The following is a 20,755-nucleotide window of genomic DNA, read 5'->3' as shown; positions in this document are numbered from 1 at the left end:
GTATATATCTGTGTATGTTTATGGATATGTATGTGTGTATGTGTATATTATATATATGTTTTATATACATACACACGTGCACATTCACATACACACACATATAGATATAGATATCCACATTTAATTGTAGCCTTTTCGGGGCAGGGGGGAAAGAAGAGGGAGAGCAGCAACGGAAAAAAAAGTTAAAAGTGCACAGCAGAGAACAAAAGAAAACCTAGAAGGAAGCAGAGAAAAGCTGGGTTGCTTTGAAAACAATATGTAAGATTTATTACACAGGTTTTCGTGAAATGAAAATTTATTGTATTATATTCAATCTTCTTATGTCCTGCTGTGTATGGAAAAGTTCTTTTTTTTTCATTTTGTATTTAAGTTTAAAATGGATAAACATTTTTAAATCAATCAATTAGTTAATTTAAAAAAGAGTAGAGGGGGCAGCTAGGTGGCGCAGTGGATAAAGCACTGGCCCTGGATTCAGGAGTACCCAAGTTCAAATCCAGGCCTCAGACACTTGACACTTACTAGCTGTGTGACCCTGGGCAAGTCACTGAACCCCCATTGCCCAGCAATAGATAGATAGATAGATAGATAGATAGATAGATAGATAGATAGATAGATAGATAAATAGATGAATGAATGAATGAATTTTAAAGAGTAGATTAGATAAATTTGTAATTACCCTAATGTGGTTTCATAATTTTCTTTAACAGCATTCAAAAATATATACACAGGAAAAAATACATACACAGGGGCACAAAAGGTAGATTGTGAGAGTGAAGGTTGGGGTTTGGCAACATGTCACTAATAATAGGAAGCCAGCAGGAATTTCTTCTTTTTTTTTCTTTTTTTTTTTTTTAGGAGCAATGAGGGTTAAGTGACTTGACCAGAGTCACACAGCTAGCAAGTGTCAAGAGTCTGAGGCCCCATTTGAACTAAGGTCCTCCTGAATCTAGGGCCAGTGCTTTATCTACTGCACCACCTAGCTGCCCCCTATGACAGCAGGAATTTCAAGGGTAGCTGATAACGTGTGACTGAACTGGTCAAACATGGGTAAAGATTTGGAAAGGAGGAACATAAGACCAGAATAGGGGCAATGGAGTAGGAGAACAAGGAGGGGCTGGGAGACTTCAGGTCATGGTGAACACAGAGAGAATAGGGTTTTTGGTTTTTTGGGGTTTTTCTTGTTTTTGTTTTTTGCTTGTTTTTTGTTTTTTGTTTTTTGCAGGGCAATGGGGATTAAGTGACTTGCCCAGGGTCACACAGCTAGTAAGTGTCAAGTGTCTGAGGTCGAATTTGAACTCAGGTCCTCCTGAATCCAGGGCCAGTGCTTTATCCACTGTGCCACCTAGCTGCCCCCGAGAGAAGGGGTTTAAGGAGAGTGAGGTGGATGGAGAGAATAAGAGCTAAGACGTGACTGTCAGAAAGGAATTACAGAGTTCTTAACCATGGAGGCAAAGCAGTTACAGATAATTGTCAGATCGATCATCATCCCTGTGTGTGGAAGAGCTGGAATGAAGATGGAGGTCATAGAAGTTCAGGAGGTTGGCCAAGATGTTTGAGAGGAAATCATTGTGCATATTAAAATCCCCATTTATGAAAGCAGGAGTTGAAGTGGGAAGGAAAACTGTCATCCAGGGTATGTTCTTTGAGAAAAGAAAGAGCCCTCCGGGTGAATATATAACTGCTGGACTGGGTGAAAGTTCCATTAAAATGAGACAGCGAAATAGGGATGAGGAGAAAGGCTTGTGTCTGCTCCTCTTCTTGACCAAGAAGGCATGAGGGAAGGAGCATCCAGTACCAGAAGGGGTGGCCAGTAAGGCAGGGTCCTCTCCTAGAAAGCTAGATTTCCATTGGCCCAGGAAATTGTAAAGTGAAGGGAAGTTGGTTAAGAATGAAGCTGGATTGGGGCTTTTATCACCTAGAGGGTGATAAAACAGTGCATACCCTTTGACCCAGCAATATGACTACTAGATCTGAATTCCAAAGAGATTTTTTAAGGGTGGCAGGACTTACATGTACAAAAATATTTATAGCAGCTCTTTTTGTGGTGACAAAAAATTGGAAATTGAGGGGATGCCCATCAATTGGGGAATGGCTAAACAAGTTGTGGTGATTATGATGGAATACTATAGTGCTATAAGAAATGACAAGCAGGATGTTTTCAGAAAAAGCTAAAAAGACTTACATGAACTGATGCAAAGTGAAGTGAACAGAACCAGGAAGAATGTTGTAAACAATAAGCGATATTGTATGATGAATAACAATTAATGACTTATTTTTCTCAGCAATATAATAATCCAAGAAAATTCCAAAGGACTCATAATGAAAAGAGTGCTATCTACCTCCAGAGAAAGAATTTATAGTCTGAATGAAGATTGAAGAATACCATTTTTCACTTTATTTTTGGGTGGTTTTTGGTCATTTTTTACATGACTAATATGGAAATATATTTTGCATAATTACATGTGTATAACCTACATAACATTGCTTATGAGGACTGGGGAGGAAAGGAGGGTGAAAATTTGGAACTTAATTTTTCAAAAATGAATGTTGCAAATTATTTTTACATGCAATTGGGGAAAAGTTTAAAAATAATTTTGTTTAAAAGCAAGTGGGGGGCAGCTAGGTGGCGCAGTGGATAGAGCACCAGCCCTGGAGTCAGGAGGACCTGAGTTCAAATGCGGCCTCAGACACTTAACACTTACTAGCTGTGTGACCCTGGGCAAGTCGCTTAACCTCAATTGCCTCACTTAAAAAAGAAAAAAAAAAGAAAAAAAAAAAGTGGGACTTAAATGAAGAGATATGAGAAGACACCCCCAATGTATCTATTTGTGTAAGTGGGAGATCACAGGTGTTACATACACCTAAGCTTTTGGTGTATCTCAATGTATCAATTCTTTCCGTTGACTTTTTTTTCCTCTCAAAAACCAAAAAAACAAAAACAAAAAGCCAGCTCCCTATCTGTCATATGGGATGGCTCCTGGGGAGGAATACTTGGGATACTATGGGGATGTAAGAAACAGAAAACGTCAATCAAAATTTTTTTTAATAAATTTTAAAATCCCAGGCAACTGAGTTAAAAAGAGAGACCAAAACCCCTGATTTGAGCCTAACCAGATTAGGTTGAGATCAAATCTGAAGTGCCCTTGACACGCTGCAGTGCAGATTCATTGTTCTTGTCTAGCCCTGCTGGAATGTTGGCTGTTTACCCTTCCATTCTAGTGACCCAAATGCAGCACAAACACTTCCTTATTTTTCTTGATTGACTCTCCTGTTGACATTGGCTTTGTTTCTGGCACCTCCCTTATTTGTTCTCCAGCTTATCTCACTGGCACCTCCTTTATAATGGCAAGAAGCTTTGATTCTCCTGGATTTTGGTCCTTACCCAAGGACTGAGGCTGCTTTGACAATTGAAGAGATTTTAAACTAATCCAAAAGAAGGAAATGTTTCTCTCTCTCTCTCTTTGAAATCTATGTAGAAAATATAAACAGTACTTACATGTACCTAAATAATCATTTTCTATGTTCACCCTCCCCCACCCCCATTTGCTGATGGGTAAATTGGATCGTAGATTTAGATTTGGAAAAAACTTTAGGGGTAATTTAATCTACCCCTCCTCCCCCCTTTTTCTTTCTTTTTTTTTCAGGGCAATGAGGGTTAAATGACTTGCCCAGGGTCACACAGCTAGTCAGTGTCAAGTGTCTGAAGCCACATTTGAACTCAGGTCCTCCTGAATCCAGGGCCGGTGCTTTATCCACTGTGCCACCTCGATGCCCCCTCTTCCCCTCATTTTTACAGAGAAGGAAACTGAGGCCTAGAGAGCTTAAGTGACTTGCCCAAAGTCACACATGAAGTAAACATCAGAAGTAAGATTTGAACCCAGGTCCTCTCCTTCCAAAGCCAGTGTTCTTTCTACTATATTATACTGTAATAGTTTCAGTTAAGTGATGCAGTGGATAGAGTACCAGGCCTGGAGATAGGAAGACTCATCTTCCTGAGTTCAAATCCAACCTCATTCGTCTACTGTGTGACCCTGGGCAAGGCACTTCACCCTGTTTGCCTCAGTTTCCTCATCTGTAAAATGAGCTGGAGAAGGAAAAGGAAAACCACTCCAGTATCTTTGCCAAGAAAACCCCAAATGGGGTCATGAGGAGTCAGACACAGCTGAAAGACAACCACATGATGACTAGAAACTACCCATCATAAATTCCTAATTATAGACTTTTTCTTTATTGGGTCTTTCTTTTGTTGTCTGGTTAGAGTTAATATATGAAACTACTATTCTCATGTTATTTGGATATGTTATTTCATCAAGATTTTAAAAACTTAATACTCATTTTTCCTCAAATTCCTTTTCCTTAGTTTTATATTTACTGTAGTTTATTTAGTTTATGGTCAGTTTCATCATCTTATCTTCTGAATCCAGGTTTTCTTTTTACAATTTTGTGAGACCTTATTATGGCCTAAAAATATATTATTATGGCCAAAAAATATATTATTGTATTAGCTTATTTTTACATATTTCAAACTTAAGGTATACATTTTTTTTTTAGTAAGGCAATTGGGGTTAAGTGACTTGCCCAGGGTCACACAGCTAGTAAGTGTTAAGTGTCTGAGGCTGGATTTGAACTCAGGTACTCCTGACTCCAGGGCCGGTGCTTTTTCCACTGCACCACCTAGCTGCCCCAAGGTATACATTTTAAATGCTTAAGACTGACATACTTTTTAAAAGTATGTTTTCCTTTTTCTAAATGTTGGAATACATATATGTGTGTGTATGTATATAATTGTTTTCTTTATGGTTGTATCTAGGTTTCTTGTAGGTGGCACAGTACACAGAGTGCTATAAATGGAGTCAGGAAGGTCTGAGGTTCAATTTAGCTTCAGATACTTAACCACCTGTGTGACTCAGGGCAAGTCACTTAACCCCTCTATACCCCAATTCCTTATCTGTAAAATGGGAATTATAATAGGATTTACTTCCCAGGATTGTAGTAAGGATCAAATGAGATAATCATGTGTGATCATGTACTTTGCAAACCTTAAACCTCTATAAAAATTCTAGCTATTATTATTGTCTTCTTGTAAAACAAACTTTGGGTGTATGCTGGTAAATTTTTGATCACCTGCTCTCTTCAAAATAAAATAAAATAAAACGTAGACATGACACACCTTTAAATCTAATATGTCTTATTAACATTTTCTCCATCACTTTCTTAAGTCTAGACAATCAATCAATAAAACAATAAACCAAGCTCTGATTTGTAGCACTTGCCGGTTTACAAAGTTTAAATAAATGCTCACACTGGAAATTTAACAATCAGCTCAGTTGCAGCTGACTCCAGCAGACTCCTGCATAGGCCCAGAATCCTCAGTGCCTTAGAGAACCCCACACAGTCCAAATCTTCTCCTGCTCTCAGTATCCAGATCATTCCTTTCTCTAGGCCTCAGGAAAATAAAGGCATGACATCAGTACTGACATGCTCCAGGGAAACTGAAATGAGGAAGAAAATGGTAACTGAAATATACTTTCCCAACTAAACTACAAGAATAATGATTATTAACAAGCAGGAGTTGGTTGGGGAACCTGAGAGAGAAGCACATCAGTAGCTCAGCACTCACAGACCTACCTTCGCCTCTGGAATGAATGTATTTAATCACTCCAACGCAGCATTTTTGTGGGTGAACAACTCTCATTACATTTTCTAGGAAAATTGCCTTTTTAAAAAAATGGAGAGTGCTTTGGAGTAAATAAATAACTAAAAGTAATAAATCGTTGTCTTTAATCCTAGTGACTGTCTGGGCTAACAACAAATAGAAGCCCTTCAGATGCCAAATGCATGGTCTCTCTCAGGAAATTGTACTGTCAGGTCACACTTGGATGTGATATGACAAATTGCCCTGCAACCAAAATTCTGCCTACAAAGCTTGGCCAGTTACCTGGCCACCTAGGGCCAGGATTCTCGGCCTTGTAGCCATGGAAAGAAGGAAGGAAATGAGTATTTATATAGCACCTACTATGTGCTAAGTGCTTTATAAATATTATCTCATTTGATTCTCACAACAACCCTGGGAGGGGAAGGGAATGAAGAGATTAAGCATTTATATAACACATGCTATGGACCAGGCACTGTGCTAAATGTTTTACAAATATTATCTCATTTGATCCTCACAAGAAGGTAGGTGATATTATTATCCCCATTTTACAGTTGAGGAAACTGAGGCAGACAGAGATTAAGTGACTTGCCCAGGGTCACACAGCTAGTGAATGTCTAAATCAGAATTTGAACTCAAGTCATCCTGACTGGAGGGCCAGGACTCTCTCCACTGCACCAGCTAGGCATGGAAAACAGAAAGTTGTATCAGGCATAGCCAAAGCAGAAAATGCAATCCACATAACATATGTGAATGTTTTAGAGGGGGAAGGAAGGAGGCCAATATCTCACATGAAATTTATTTTTTGTCTTTACAGTGCTCTTGCCAATGTTGCTAAAATGCAAAGTATGGTTATATTGAATGATACTCTAGAGAAGGTAAGTATGGGTGAGGAATATGCATAGAAAGACAAAAATATGCTACTCCCTAGTAGACATTTACCTCAGAGCTATAACTAGGACAGGACAATTGGGAATTTTCCCTAGGTTACCAAAATTTAGAGGGAGCCTACAGCATGTAGCCTTCAGCATCTGGAAAGGACTGAGGTTAGCATCTACTTAATAAGACTTAGTTAAAATAGAAAACTACCATATGGTCCTTTTCCCATTCCTTAATTGCATCTCAGGTGAGCTCCTCCTTGGCCTTGAATGTCTTCCTTTCTTCACACATTGGTACTTGTGTCCCAAGGTTTCTTCTCTCCCTCACCTAAATTTGTGTTTAAAAACAAACAAACAAACAAATAGTTGATTTGTCTCCAGGCACTAAAATTTCTAGCTGTGCCTCTGGCTCATCTAACAAAGGAATCAGCTCTTGGGGAAAAAAAAAGTCATTTTTCCATTAATGACAAAATGGTTTGGCTAAGAAAGGCAATCTTCCTAAGGTGGGTGTTTAATAAATCCCTTTGGAAGGAGAATGGGAAGCAAAACCAAAATCATGTAGTAGAACTTAAAAAACTGTCCCTCTAGAACCCAAATTCATTCCTAAGGATATTAAGGGGTTTTTTTAAAAGGAAGAAAAAATAGGCTCTTTGCCCCTTAAAAATCAAGCAGTTTTTCCCCCCAGATCTTCTTGGTAACACAAACTGTTTTCCAAATTCACTGCAGAAAGAGAAATCTGAGTTGAGGATTGAGCATGGGATGAGATTTGGGAATTTGCATTGGTGGGGAGTGACCCAACTCAGATATTATTTTGACATCATATAGTTCTTTCAAGGACCTTCACAAGTTCTTACCTGACAAAATAACTCTTATGTGATCAGCTAAGTGGCACATTAGATAGAGGGGCTGGGCCTGGAGTCCATCAAGACCTGAATTCAAATCCAGCCTCAGTAGCTCACTAGCTGTGTGACTATGGGCAAGTCACTTAAACTGTTTGCCTCAGTCTCCTGAACTGTAAAATGGGGATAATAATGGTATCTATTTCCTGGGGGCGGCTAGGTGGCGCAGTGGATAAAGCACCAGCCCTGGATTCAGGAGTACCTGAGTTCAAATCCGGCCTCGGACACTTGACACTTACTAGCTGTGTGACCCTGGGCAAGTCACTTAACCCCCATTGCCCTGCAAAAAAAAAAAAAGGTACCTATTTCCCAAGGTCAAGATCAAATGAGATCATAATTGTAAAGTCTTTAGCACAAATTCCTAGCACGTAATAAGTTCTATATAAATGTTAGCTAGTATTAATATTTTCAGGTGTGTGTAATGGAAATTACATAGACACTGAAGAAAGAAGTTGTTTTGTTGTTGTTTAGTCATGTCCAACTCTTTGTGACCCAATTTGGGATTTTCTTGGCAAAAATACTTGAGTGGTTTTATTCTTCATTTCCTTCCCCAGATCAATTTACAGATAAGGAAACTGAGGCAACCAGGGTTAAGTGATTTGCCTAAGGTCACACAGCTAGTAAGTATCTCAGGCTAGATTTTAACTCAGATTTTTCTAATTCCAGGCCCAGTGCTCTATCCACTGTGCCACCTAGCTACCCTAAAAGTAAGAACTGGCCTCAACGTCTGACTCTTCCTCTTACCACCAGTGTCACTATGACCTTTCTATGCTTCAATTTCCTCATGCATAAATTAAGAGAGTTGTACTATATTAGGTTTCTAGGGTGCCTTCTTGTTCTAAATCTCTAATCCTAAATAACCATATTCCAGATGCTAATGAACTACTTCTCCTGATAGTCTTACATATATCATCAAGTCAACAAGCATTTACTAAGCACCTACTATGTGCCTGGGGGAGGAACCGAGGAAGTTTTCTCAAGCTTATTACAAGGAAAACTTATAGTAACTCTGCTCTCCCTTGTTCAGAGCACTATGGTCTCCATGAACCAATGGCAAGAAGCCTAAACAGGGGGTCTGAGACATTACTGTCAAATTGAATGAAATGAGTGTCCACTGCTCCATCTCCCTGGTCCCCTCCATAACACCATCTGGAATATCAAAAAAAGGAAAACATAGGCTCTGCATGCAAAGAACAGTCTTCCAATTTTGACAACTCATTCAGGTCCCTCAAATAGAACCCTAGTATTTCTAAACTGTGCAGGTTCCCAAAGGTCATCTGCTCCAGCCCAAGCCTGATCAGGAATCTCTTTTGCAACAAAGAGAGGAACAGTGATTGGTGATCAAGTGGCCCACCACTTTGGTGATCCAGGAAGAACTACCTCTCAGTGTAACCCATTCCACTTTTGGACAGCTCTTAAGTATGAGAAAATATATCCTTATACCAAATGGAAATTTGCCTCTCAGCAATTTCCACCCATTGTTCCTAAGCCTGCTCTCTGGAGCAAAACAAGCCTCCTCTCTCTTCTGCATGACAGCCCTTCAAATATTTTAAGACAGCAATCGCTCTTATTTGCCATATCAAACATTCTTCATTCTTTTCCCAGTAGAAAAGTTTCATGCATTCAGCCTAAACAACATAGCCTTTATTTCCTTTTCCAATCATACTTTCTTTTCTCTGTTCACTGATTGTGTTTATAGCCTAGTGCATTTTTGGACTTAGAATCAGGAAGACCTGGATTCAAATCCTGCCTCTGATACTAACTAGCTATGTGACCAAGAGAAAACCATTTAAACTTTCCTCAACTGTAAAATAGAGATCATAATTCCTATAATATGGTGTTGTTTACAAAACTCAAATTAGATAATGTATGTGAAGCAGTAAAACATTTATTAAACACTTACTTCTAAGTGTTAAGAATACAAATATACCTCCTCTCAAGGAGCTTATATTCTAATTGGGGAAGACAACACAAAAAAGACTTTTATCAACATCTTTGTTCAGTCATTTCTAGTTGTGTCCAACTCCTTATGACCCCACTTGGGGTTTTCTTTAGCAACAATACTGGAGTGGTTTGCCATTTCCTTCTCCAACTCATTTTACATAGGAGGAAACTGAGGCAAACAGGGTTAAGTGACTTGCTCAAAGTCACACAAGTAGTAAGTGTAAGGTAGTAAAGTAGTAAGGCCAGATTTGAACTCAGGAAGATGACATCAGTCCAAATACTCAATCTACCTTTATCAACCTCTAGAACTGCTATTTCCAAATTGATTGTCATGAAAAGTACTTGAAGAAATGTAGTCCAGAACAGTTATATTTCTCATCATCCTTAAGATTATACTTTTTCTATTGCTTTACTTTCTCCCAGCCAGCCATAGTTATGGTGCCCATGTTCATTTGCATGTTGACTTTAGGACCTAAATCAAAGGCATCATTTTCAAATTTTGTTCCAGAGAATCCCAGGATTCTAGAAGATCTTTCTAGGACCTGGAAAGAAGGAATGAGCTTCATGGTAAAAATACTGAATCTATATATGCTCTATCATACCAGCCCCACTCCAAAATTCATCTAGGATTTTAAATGTGTAAGGAAAGGCATGAAAAATTATCTATAAAGACTTCTGCCAAGCGGTTGGATATGCGTTGGAATTACATCAGCATTTAAGAAAGCCCTCACCTACCCACCCAATTACCGACCTTACCCTTACTCACTGTAGACCTATTCATTTTGCAAATAACAAAAGGAAAAATGGCTCCTTCTAAATCTTTTTTTGTTTAATTTGGGAGTGGAAGGCTTTTGTGTGTATGTGCAGAATTTAAACTAATGACATTCAAATTTATGAATTTAAACATGGGACATTTTATTTCAGTGGATTCAGGCTTATGAAACCCTGGGTCCACTTCCATTTGTAAGCATAAACAAATGCAAATTGTTTTCAAAAATGCACAGCAACCAAAACGCTTGTTTAGAATATTGTTTATTTCTGAGACACTTGATATACTTTATTATGAGGAAATCACATTTATCATGTTGGTTCACAAATCATTTCCTCATCAGGATCCTATCAGTTAGTACAAGTGTGGTTATATCCCCATTTTGTAGATAAGGAAACTGAGCCTCAGGCTAAGTAACTTGTTCTTCTATAGTCACCTAACTAGTAAGTGACAGAGCCTGGATTCCAACCCATGGCCTTTGATTCTGTGCACCGTGTTCTTTCCACTACCTCATGCTTTATAGACTTTACAAACATTGTTGTTGCTGCTGTTGTTGTTGTTGTTTGTCCTTTGTTCTTAAAGAGGACCATGACATCGAGGTGATGTCATGACTTGCAGTGAATTGCAAAGTCACCAGCCTCACTCTCTCCTCCAGAGCTGTCTGGGTCCAGTGGCAAGATAATACATCAGGATGACTGGAAATGGTCCAGGATGTTTAAGGCAATTGGGTTTAAGTGACTTGCCCAGGCTCGCACAGCTAGTAAGTGTCTGAGGTGAGATTTGAAGGCAGATCCTCCCAACTTCAGAGCCAGTGTTCTACCCACTGCACCATCTAACTGTCCCCCCTTTTTTTTAACAGACCTTATTTCACTTCTCACAAATATAATCAGTACATCACTAAAGGGTGAGGGTGGAGTAGATTTATACCACCACCCCTTGTACCATGAAGAGAGGGATCCAGATTTTGAGGTGTCCTAATTCATGTCTCTAAGCCATTAGATCGTATGCCCTTATCCCCCAGCCTTTTGCATTAGTTATACCTCTTTGTGTAGGCAGCTAGGAGACATAGCTGATAGAGTGCTAGGTTCAGAGTCAGAAAGACTTCCTGAGTTCAAAACTGATACTTACTAGCTGTGTGACCCTGGGCTAGTCATTTAACCCTATTTGCCTCAATTTCCTCATCTGTAAAATGAGCTGGAGAAAGAAAAAAGAAAACCACTCCAAGTATCTTTGCCAAGAAAACCCTGTGGTCACAAATGGGGTCACAGAGTCAGACACAAATGAAAAACGACTGAGCCGTGATAACAATATATCTCTTTAGGAAGAGAGTATATGTATGGCTGGGCTAGAAATCAAATCTTGCTTCCTCACTTACTAGTTGCATAGTAGGGCTAGCCCAAATGTCCAGGCTATTCCTGGAGTCAAAAAGACTTGAGTTCAAATATAGCCTTGGACACTCAATAACTTGTGGGATTCTAAGTCATTTACCTTCTATCTGCCTCAGTTCACCCATTAGTAAAAATGGGGATAATAATAGCACCTACCTCACAGGATTGTTATAAGGATCAGATAAGATAATATTTGTAAACTGCAATCCTTAACACACAATAGACACACTAGCTGTTATTATTATTGTTTTGCCTTGAAGAGGTCATCTAAATTCTCTGGTCCTCGTCTGTTAAAGAAAATAAAGACATGAACCAGATTTTGAGCACAATAATACCTGATCTATTAACTTAACTTGTTTGTGAATGACGGTAGCAGCTAAGCACAGTGGAAAGAACACTGATTCTAGAGCCAGATTGCATAGGTTAAATTTCCCAGCCCTAATGCTTACTACTTCTGTGACCTTGGACAGATCATTTAATCTCTAGGAGCCTCCATTCCCACCTCTGTAAAATGAAGGGACTCCAACATTTCTTGTAGCTTGAGACGTATAATCTTAAATAATCTACGTTGAAAGTAAATGTGTCATATAATTAATATTATATTGCTTGTCTTCTTAATGGGTGGGAGAGAGACTGGAGGGAGGGAGAGAATTCAGAACTCAAAATTTAAAAACAAAAGAATGTTAAACATGAATAATAATTTTTAAAGGAAAGTACGTTAGATAAATTCTAAGCATTATTCATACATAGATCTGTGGGTGGAATCGAGGATAAAGTTGTGCCCATTTTCCAAGTTACCAGACAGGTCAGTGAGTCCTTTGTGAAATGGCATTGGCAGAAGAAGGCTCTCAAGAGAAAGCTTTCTGTTGTTTTATAGATGAGGATCCTGTCGTGGGAGTATCTTTGAGTTTCACTGATTCTGTCTGGATGTTTTGTTGTAAGCACTTTGCTTAACCGTGTGTGGAAATTGAAGTGCCAACAGTAGACTTTGAAGTTAACACCCTGTAAAGATGAATGGGAAGAAATAGCTGTCTGGTACTATCATCCAAATGTGGGCTTGAAAGGAGAGAACTGTATTGGTCTCTGTGCCTCAATAGTGGCTTTCACAACCCAAACCAGAAAGACTTTAATTCTTTTTTATTTTCTATTTTGAACAGACTAGTTGTAACCAGAGAGGCTGAATGGTAGAGTAGATGGAAACCTAACCTTAGAGTCCAGAAAACCTGAGTTCAAATCCAGCCCCTGAATGATGTAGTTTCTCCATGCCTCCAGACAACTAAAAAAGACCAACTAACACAAAAGAGTTGCTGAGCTGCATCTCTGGAGGGAGTTGCCTTTCTGGGAATTTTCTACATGGATGAAATAATAGGTCCCAACCCTCATTCCCCCAACACATGACCATACTGGTTAGTTCAACAATTCATATTTTTATAACACTTTGGGGCTTACAAAGGGCTTTTCTCCCCAAAACACTATGGGTTGGAAGATTTTTGTCTTGTTTGTTTTGTTTTGTTTTGTTTTTCTAGGCCTGGATTTCTTTATTGGAGGGGGCTACTCATGAGAAAACTCTCTTGACCATTATAGATTCTGCAGCTGGCCTACAGCTTAGGCTTAGATAATTGCCAGGGGCCCTAAGGAGTTTGGCCTTGGAGTACTCAGACAGTATCAGAGTTAGACTTGAACCCAGTTCTTCCTAACTCTGAGACTGACTCTCAAAGTTTGCAACCATGAATGGTTTTTTTTTTTTGAAACAATGTAGACATATCAGGTTTTATTGTTTACAATTTTTGCTGATAAAGAAACTGAGTGCCAGGGAACTCAATTAAGTTGGCAAAAAGTCTCACAATTAGTATTCAAAAATTAGATTCAAACCAAGATCTTTTGACTCTGTTTTTAAATTTTTTCTTTCAGTTCTTTAACATTTTTATTTAAAGTTTTGAGCTCCAAATTCTATCCCTCCTTCCCTCCCTTCTTGCCCCCCTTCCTAAGGCAGTAGGCAATCAGGTATAGGTTATACATGTGCAATTATGTAAAACATTTTCATATTAGTCAATTTGTACTAGAAGAGTTGAATAAAAAAAGTGAAAGTGAAAAATAGCATGCTTCAGTCGGTCTTCAGTCAATATCAATTCTTTCTTTGGAGGTGGATAGCATGCTTCATCATGAGTCCTTTGGGATTGTCTTGGATCACTGTATTGAGAATAGTTAAATCATTCGCAGCTTCTTCAAAAAATATTGCTGTCTCTGTGCACAATGTCCTCCTGGTTCTGCTCACTTCACTATATATCAGTTCATATAAGTCTTTCCAGGTCTTTCTGAAATCATCCTGCTTGTAATTTCTTATAGCTCAATAATATTCTATCACTATCATATACCACAGACTGTTTAGCCATTACCCAATTGAGGGGCATTCCTTTGATTTCCAATTCTTAGCCTCCAGAAAAAGAGCTGCTATAAATATTTTTGTACAAATAGGTCCTTTTCCCTTCTTTTGGGTGTCTTTGGGATATAGACCTAGCAGTACAACCATGAATCTTAAAGAACTCTATTAATGTATTTAAGATTATTAAGCCCAAGATGCAGGCATACAATGATTTTTAAGAATTTTCTATTGATTTACTTTGAAATTTCAAGATTGCTGCCCCCTACCATAGAGGCTGAATAGTGTCCATTTAGTTCTGACCATGAACTCATTTTTCATGTGGAGTCAAAAGTATATCTCTGCTTTATAAATTTAGCCTCCAAAAATCAAGATTCTCTTACTCTAAGCCCAGGTAGGGAAGGGGAAAAAACTCAATTGCCAACAATGCAAAGGGTAATAATTTAGGGCTGAAAAAAGGGCTGAAAAACTCAGAGCTTCCACAAGGTTGGATGCCATATACCAGCTGAAAAATGCATCCTGCCTACACACACACACACACACACACACACATCCTCTTGCTCTGTGAGTTTATGTGTTTATAAATTCTTGGTACTTACTGTTTGGTTAGCCTTTAAAGCATAGATCTTCTCTGACTTCTGCTCCATTCTGCCAACACATTTGTGGATCATTTTAATTTACATTATTTAAAAACATTTTAATATTTTTTGAACTTTTACTTTTTTAATTATCAAGCATTTTTTCTCCCTCCACCCTCCATCTCCACTGAAAAAAAAGTGGGAAGAAAAAGACCCTTGTAACAAATATGCATAGTCAAGCAAACAAACTCTCACATTGGCCATGTCCAAAATTTCAAGTCTCATCCTCCATCTTGAGTTCATCATCTCTGTGTCAGGAGGTGGGTAGCATGTTTCATCATTTATCCTCTGGGAATTACGTTTGATCATTATACATTGACAAGGGTTCTTAAGCCTTTCAAAGTCATTTTTTTCTTTAAACATTGTTATTATCATAGAACTCATTTTCCTGGTTCAGTTTATTTCATTCTTCATCAGATCATACAAGTTTTCCAAGGTTTCTCTGAACCTATCCCTTTGGTTATTTCCTACTTCATAGTAGCTTTCTTTTTTTTTTTTTTCTTAGTGAGGCAATTGGGGTTAAGTGACTTGCCCAAGGTCACACAGCTAGTAAGTGTTAAGTGTCTGAGGCCGGATTTGAACTCAGGTACTCCTGAATCCAAGGCCGATGCTTTATCCACTGCGCCACCTAGCTGCCCCCTTAATTTACTTTCAACTTAGCTCTAGACTAAACTTCTTAGGCTCCACCAAGCAATTCTAAGGTGGAGATGAGGCAGGAAATAGTACAGGGAACATTGAAGCCTGCTGCGCCCCTCCCAGTGCCGATCTGGCATTAAAAATCCCATATGTGTACTAAACCTTCAGCTTAGAAAACCTGCTCAAGATTATTCAACTATTTTCCTAACTGAAGCTATTTCCACTTCCTTCTGAATCCTGATGATTTTTTTTTCTTTTTCCAAACTCTGTTAGGTCAAGTTGTTCTCTTGACTGAGGCACAAGGAAACTGACTCAGTCTCCTGGCTGTTACAATGAGCAAGCTCCCCAGTAGATAAGGGGGAGAATAGTGTTATAATAACATTTGCTCAGCTCCTTACAATCCCCACCAGTTTTCAGGTTTCCCAAATAATACCGGAGTTTAACAAATGGAAAACAATTATTGTAATGATATTGAGCGATGCATGCTTCCATCTTGTGGTTTTTTTCCTGCTTTCCCTCTTTGTTTTTCCGGCTCTCGACTCCTCCACACCCCCAACTCCACAATTAAATATGCTATTACCTGTGGTCCTTTTTCCTTTCCAGTCCTTGCATGTTGTACCAGCTCCCCTCTGGCTAACGGCCCGGATTTCAGTTACATAAGTGTGGTTTGGGGTTTGTTTGTTTTAAAAATTATTTGTTAGCCTCAGGTTGGACCTTGGCAGTCTGGTGATAGGGAGTCAGCCTCAGAGTCAGGAAGACCTGGGATGAAGTCTGAACATTGGCTGTATGACCTTGGCCAAGTTGCTTAACCTCTCAGGTGATTTTCTAAGGCTATCAATTACTGTGGAGTAGATCATCTGCCTTGGAGAAAGGAGTTTTCACACTTGGATTTCCTTAAGCTGATGAGGTCACAGATCTGGGCAAAAAAAAAAAAAGTTGGACCTTAAGCATCTGATGAATAACCTGTCCAATTGCCTCCCTATTTATAACCCCTTGAGCCAAATATAAAGTTAATCTCAAAGGGGTCTCTGGTAGCAGATTTGCCATTCTGCTTAGCCACCTAGAGGACCAAAGTAAGTGACTTCTTAAGGTTCCTCCAAGCGTCTGGTGTTACATTACTATTTTGATAATAATTGATCCCAACTGGAATAATGAAATACTGGTCTTCATTTTTTTTTTCCTTTAAGGAGGCCAAGAGGACCTAGAAATTCATAGTTTCTCCCTCACTTGTATTAAAACCATTCTGCTGACATTCAGCAAGGACTTGTCCTTTGGGCTTCATTTGTTAAGAATGGGAGGAAACTATATTTTTTTTTTCTGAGTGGAGTTCCCAGGATAGAGAACTCTCTGTGCCAAGAACCAAAAACAAAAACATTCACCAGGAGATAGGATACCCATATGTTTGCAATGACTTTGAATGGCCCAAAATACACCAGACAACTTCTCACGTTTTGGTTCCAAAGCAGTATAATACTGAGAGTCAAAAAGAATAGTTTTTCTCCCCTTCCTTTGTGACTTGGAATTCTACAATGAAGGTTAATATAGACATTCCCCAAGATTTAGAGAATGCCTTCCCTTCTGGGAGATGGTGTCCTTAGGCACCATTAATATTTTATTTATGTTGCTTGAAATCCTAGAAGTGAAAGGAACCTGGAGAACTGAGCATTGACCCAAGTTCTCGAGGCTTCAGGTTTTTTGCCTGAAGAGATGGTTAAACTAAATAACCCTTAAGGTACCATCTAGTACAAGCCTTTTTTGCAGATGAGGAAACTGAGGCCCACAGAGGCTAAGGGACCTGTCCAAAGTGAGATAGGAAGTAAGTATCCAAAGACAGAAATCAAAATTCAGGTCACCTAATTCCAGGTCTGGTGCTCTTTCCATCACACCACATTGCCTCCTGATAAATGGCTCTTAGACCCCTTAATTCTAGAGAAAATTTCACTTCAACCTGAAGTGTTCTTAAAGTGTGCTCTGGGATCCACTAGGTGTCCCTGAGTCCCTTTCAGGAGGTCCATGAGGTCAAACCTGTTTTCATAATAATACTAAGATATCTTAATATTTTTCATGGGGCAATGAGGGTTAAGTGACTTGCCCAGGGTCACACAGCTAGTTAAGTGTCAAGTGTCTGAATCCGGATTTGAACCCAGGTCCTCTTAAGTCCAGGGCCAGTGCTCCATCCAAGCTACCCCGAGATATCTTAATTTTTAGTGTGTTAAATATCAGTGGATATAAACCCACCAAAAAAAAGGATTTTTGAGGGGATCCTCCAGCATTTTTAAGAATATAAAGGGATCCTAAGACCAAAAAGTTGGAGAACTGCTGATGTAAGTGATTTACCACCATTGGTCATCCATCCTGTTTTTAAAGATGGAAACTCTGGAATATCCTTTAGTTGATCCAGCATTGGATTTCCTACTACCAAGAAGTTCTTTGTCCTAAATTTGTTACTACTACTCAAGCTCATTTCCTTTAGTTCTTTCTTTATTCAAGATGACCACCAACCTTCTTAGGGTTATTTTCTCCATGCTTAAGTTATTAAATCATCCCTTGACTTTCTCTTCATTGACTACATAACCTGAAATATCTTAACCTCTCTTCAGAGATCCTAATCATTCTGTTTTTTTTCTTTTCAGAATGCTTTTCCATTTTCACATCCCTTTTCAAAGAAAAAGACTCCCAGACAAAAGTTACTACAATCCTGTTTTTTAATGCTTCTTGTGACTCATTTCTGGCATGACTGGCCATCTGTGTCTTTAAGAAAAGTAGCATGGGGGTGGAGGTCATGGGGAAGATCCAGACTTATACATACTCTGGCCCTTGTAAGGGGTGTGGGCTCAAGGGGAAGTTACTGAGAATGCAGCCAAGCTCAACAAAGCTGGTTCACATGACCTTATGGCTTTCTACTGTTTTAACATTTTTATGGTCAAAAAGGTTTTCTCCCAAGATCAAGGTAGAGAAAAGGTCAGTACTGATCATTATTTCATTTCATTTTTCTTTTTGTTCCTACCTTGTAGATCAGCCACAAATTTCCAGCGGCAGTCCAAGTGGCTCATCAGAAACCAAGACCTGGCCTGGAAAAGACTGTCCCACCAAAAAAGATCTATATCATTCAACAGCCTCGCAAATGCTGAGCTGTGAAGTATAATACAGATGTCTCTCTGACAGCATGAAGCATTTGTTCCCAAAGATCATATCTATCTCACTTTTTAACAATGACATTTTCCACAGATTTAAGTATACAAGTTTGTTTAAAAAAGTGTTTTTTGGAACTACCTTTTAACTTTGGACAACAAAGTATTTGCGAATGTAAATCCAGTGCTTTTTTTTGTGCTTTGGGTTATGTCATAGTTTTGTACTCTAATAAAACTTTTTTCCACTGTTATCTTTTATTCTTTTATTCTTTTTTTTTTTTTGCAATGCAATGGGGGTTTGCCTAGGGTCACACAGCTAGTAAGTGTCAAGTGTCTGAGGCTAGATTTTAATTCAGATCCTCCTGAATCCAGGGCCGGTGCTTTGTCCACTGGTTGCCCCAACTGTTATCTTTTAATATGTGATTATGTCATTTTTGCAACAACAACAAAACAAAACCTCTTCTGTGTCCAACTTCATCTTCCAAGGCAGGGTGTTCTCTTCTTAATATTCTTTTTCACAGGTTAAAGGACTGCACAGAAATTGCCAGAAAGAAGTTAAAAGGAAGAATACATTATGCTTTGCAAAGTATAAAATGTTCCACAAATATATAAAGTATTATCATCCTCAATTGCTCAAGTTAATGAGATAGGTCTTTCTAGTTTCCCAAACAAATATGTCATTGAAGTTTTCTCAGGAAAGACTAAAGAGTGAGGTTAACGATAGACTTTTTTTTCTTCACCTTCAAATCATGTAAGGCCTTGGGAAGAATTATAGTGGCATCAGCCCATTTGTTCAGGATCTATAAAAAATGTATTATCCAGGCATTATAGGTTCCATGATGCTGACTGAAGCTTGCTATAGGATGTGGGTTAGCAACTTACATTATCCATGCCAAAGATGGTGCAAAGCTCGATTTGAATTGGCAGAGACACTGAATCCTAAGGCCATGCCCCTTCTCCCTTCAGTTTTTGCCAGCTTTGAGTCTACATTGCAAGCATATACTCTTTCCTATACTTGAGAGTTAGTGGCCAGAAATCAAGGGCAATGCAGTGAATTGGAAAGAGCAGTGATTTGGAATGGGAAGAACTGGGTTCAAAACCTAAGTTAGCCAGCGACAATATCACCTTGGGCAAGTCCGTTAACCTCTCTAGCACTCAGTTTCTTCATCTTTAAAATAAGAGGTAGGACTAACTGCCATTTTGAATCCTTTTCAACTCAAAAATCTATGATCAGGTCACAATCAGATTTCTTCTCTGCCCCCTTATTCAGGAGAGAATGGACAACCATGAGAAGTACTTACATTCATCCCTTACACACTCTGCACCCTCAAAATACAGAGATAGGAAACCCACTCCTATCATGGGGGAAGATTTATAACATGATGTTCAATATTTTTTAATTCTTGGAAGCCCAGGTACCTGGTCAACAGTGAATAGGTGTGTGCCTCCGTCTTCTCTTGTAGATCTTGCATGTGTTCATGTATGTGTTCTCAAATAATATTATCTAGGAAGAGAATATATCTGGACAATAGTGTGGTAGAAATTATTTTTGGTAAAGATATATATTGGAAGTTTTAGCTGAAACATTTGAGAGATTGCGCATGCTACTGAAGTGGCTTTTGAAGGACTTCCTTTTTTGGGGAGGAGAACGGAGGAACTTCCAGGATGCAGACTTAAAAGTGAGGGCAGGAATGGAAGTTCTCTCTCTCTGGCAGTGAATTGAGTAGCAAAAGGAGTGCACATGGTTTAGTGTTCAGTCTTTTCAGGGACTCGAAGTCTGGCGGGCAGTTTGGGATTCAGTGAGTTTTATAAAGGCTTAGATCTAAGATTATTATCCATCATAGATTAAAGCTCCAGAGCAGGATTGAAGTGGCTCCTTTTTTCTTAAGGAAAGTTAAAGGGGGAGATTAATGCTCAGGCAGAACCAGAATCATGGTAACCAAGGTCTCCCTCAGAGGGGGGCACAGGATTGATGAGACGATTGGGAGGAATGGAACATAGATAATGAAAGCCACATATTCCCAGATCCAGAATTCTTTTTTTCCATTTGTATTTCTCCTTCCTTATTTCCCTAATTGGTTTCAACCCTTGTTGTCTAATTAATAGGGTTATTGAACCCTATTGCTTGATCTATCAATGAACATTTGAATATTGAATCTTGCTGATTGAAGCCTTATTTGTTTTTGATAAATCGATTACCACTTTAAGTATCTGTTACTGTTATACTAGATAGAGAATTCATGTATAAGATGATGTGGTTTACTTGCTAAAAGAAGATTGTATAATAATGTCTAATATAATTAGCTATTTACCTTCATTTGTATATCTAATTTGGCTCTCACAATAGGAAAAACTGGAATGAGTGATTTTTAGAAAAAAAAAATTTAAATACATTTTAAATGATACAAAGTTCAGCTCTCCATGGCAAGTCAGAATTTG

The 20,755-nt window shown here is 38.7% G+C and overlaps 1 protein-coding gene across 1 annotated transcript in view; it reads left to right on the top strand.

The window, feature by feature from the left end:
• The window catches only part of DAPL1 (death associated protein like 1), a 37,952-nt gene extending 19,399 nt beyond the window's left edge, over positions 1 to 18,553 (top strand). Inside the window, exons 3-4 of the mRNA XM_043997444.1 lie at positions 6,471 to 6,531; positions 18,200 to 18,553. Coding sequence (XP_043853379.1) covers positions 6,471 to 6,531; positions 18,200 to 18,316 — 178 coding nt within the window. The 3' untranslated portion in view covers positions 18,317 to 18,553. The remainder of the gene's footprint in view (positions 1 to 6,470; positions 6,532 to 18,199) is intronic.
• Positions 18,554 to 20,755: the final 2,202 nt, after the last annotated feature.

The sequence above is a fragment of the Dromiciops gliroides genome, chromosome 3, assembly GCF_019393635.1.
Source record: "Dromiciops gliroides isolate mDroGli1 chromosome 3, mDroGli1.pri, whole genome shotgun sequence".
Lineage (NCBI taxonomy): Eukaryota > Metazoa > Chordata > Mammalia > Microbiotheria > Microbiotheriidae > Dromiciops > Dromiciops gliroides.
Note: the sequence above shows the minus strand (reverse complement) of the source record. Positions and strands in the feature narration are given on the sequence as shown.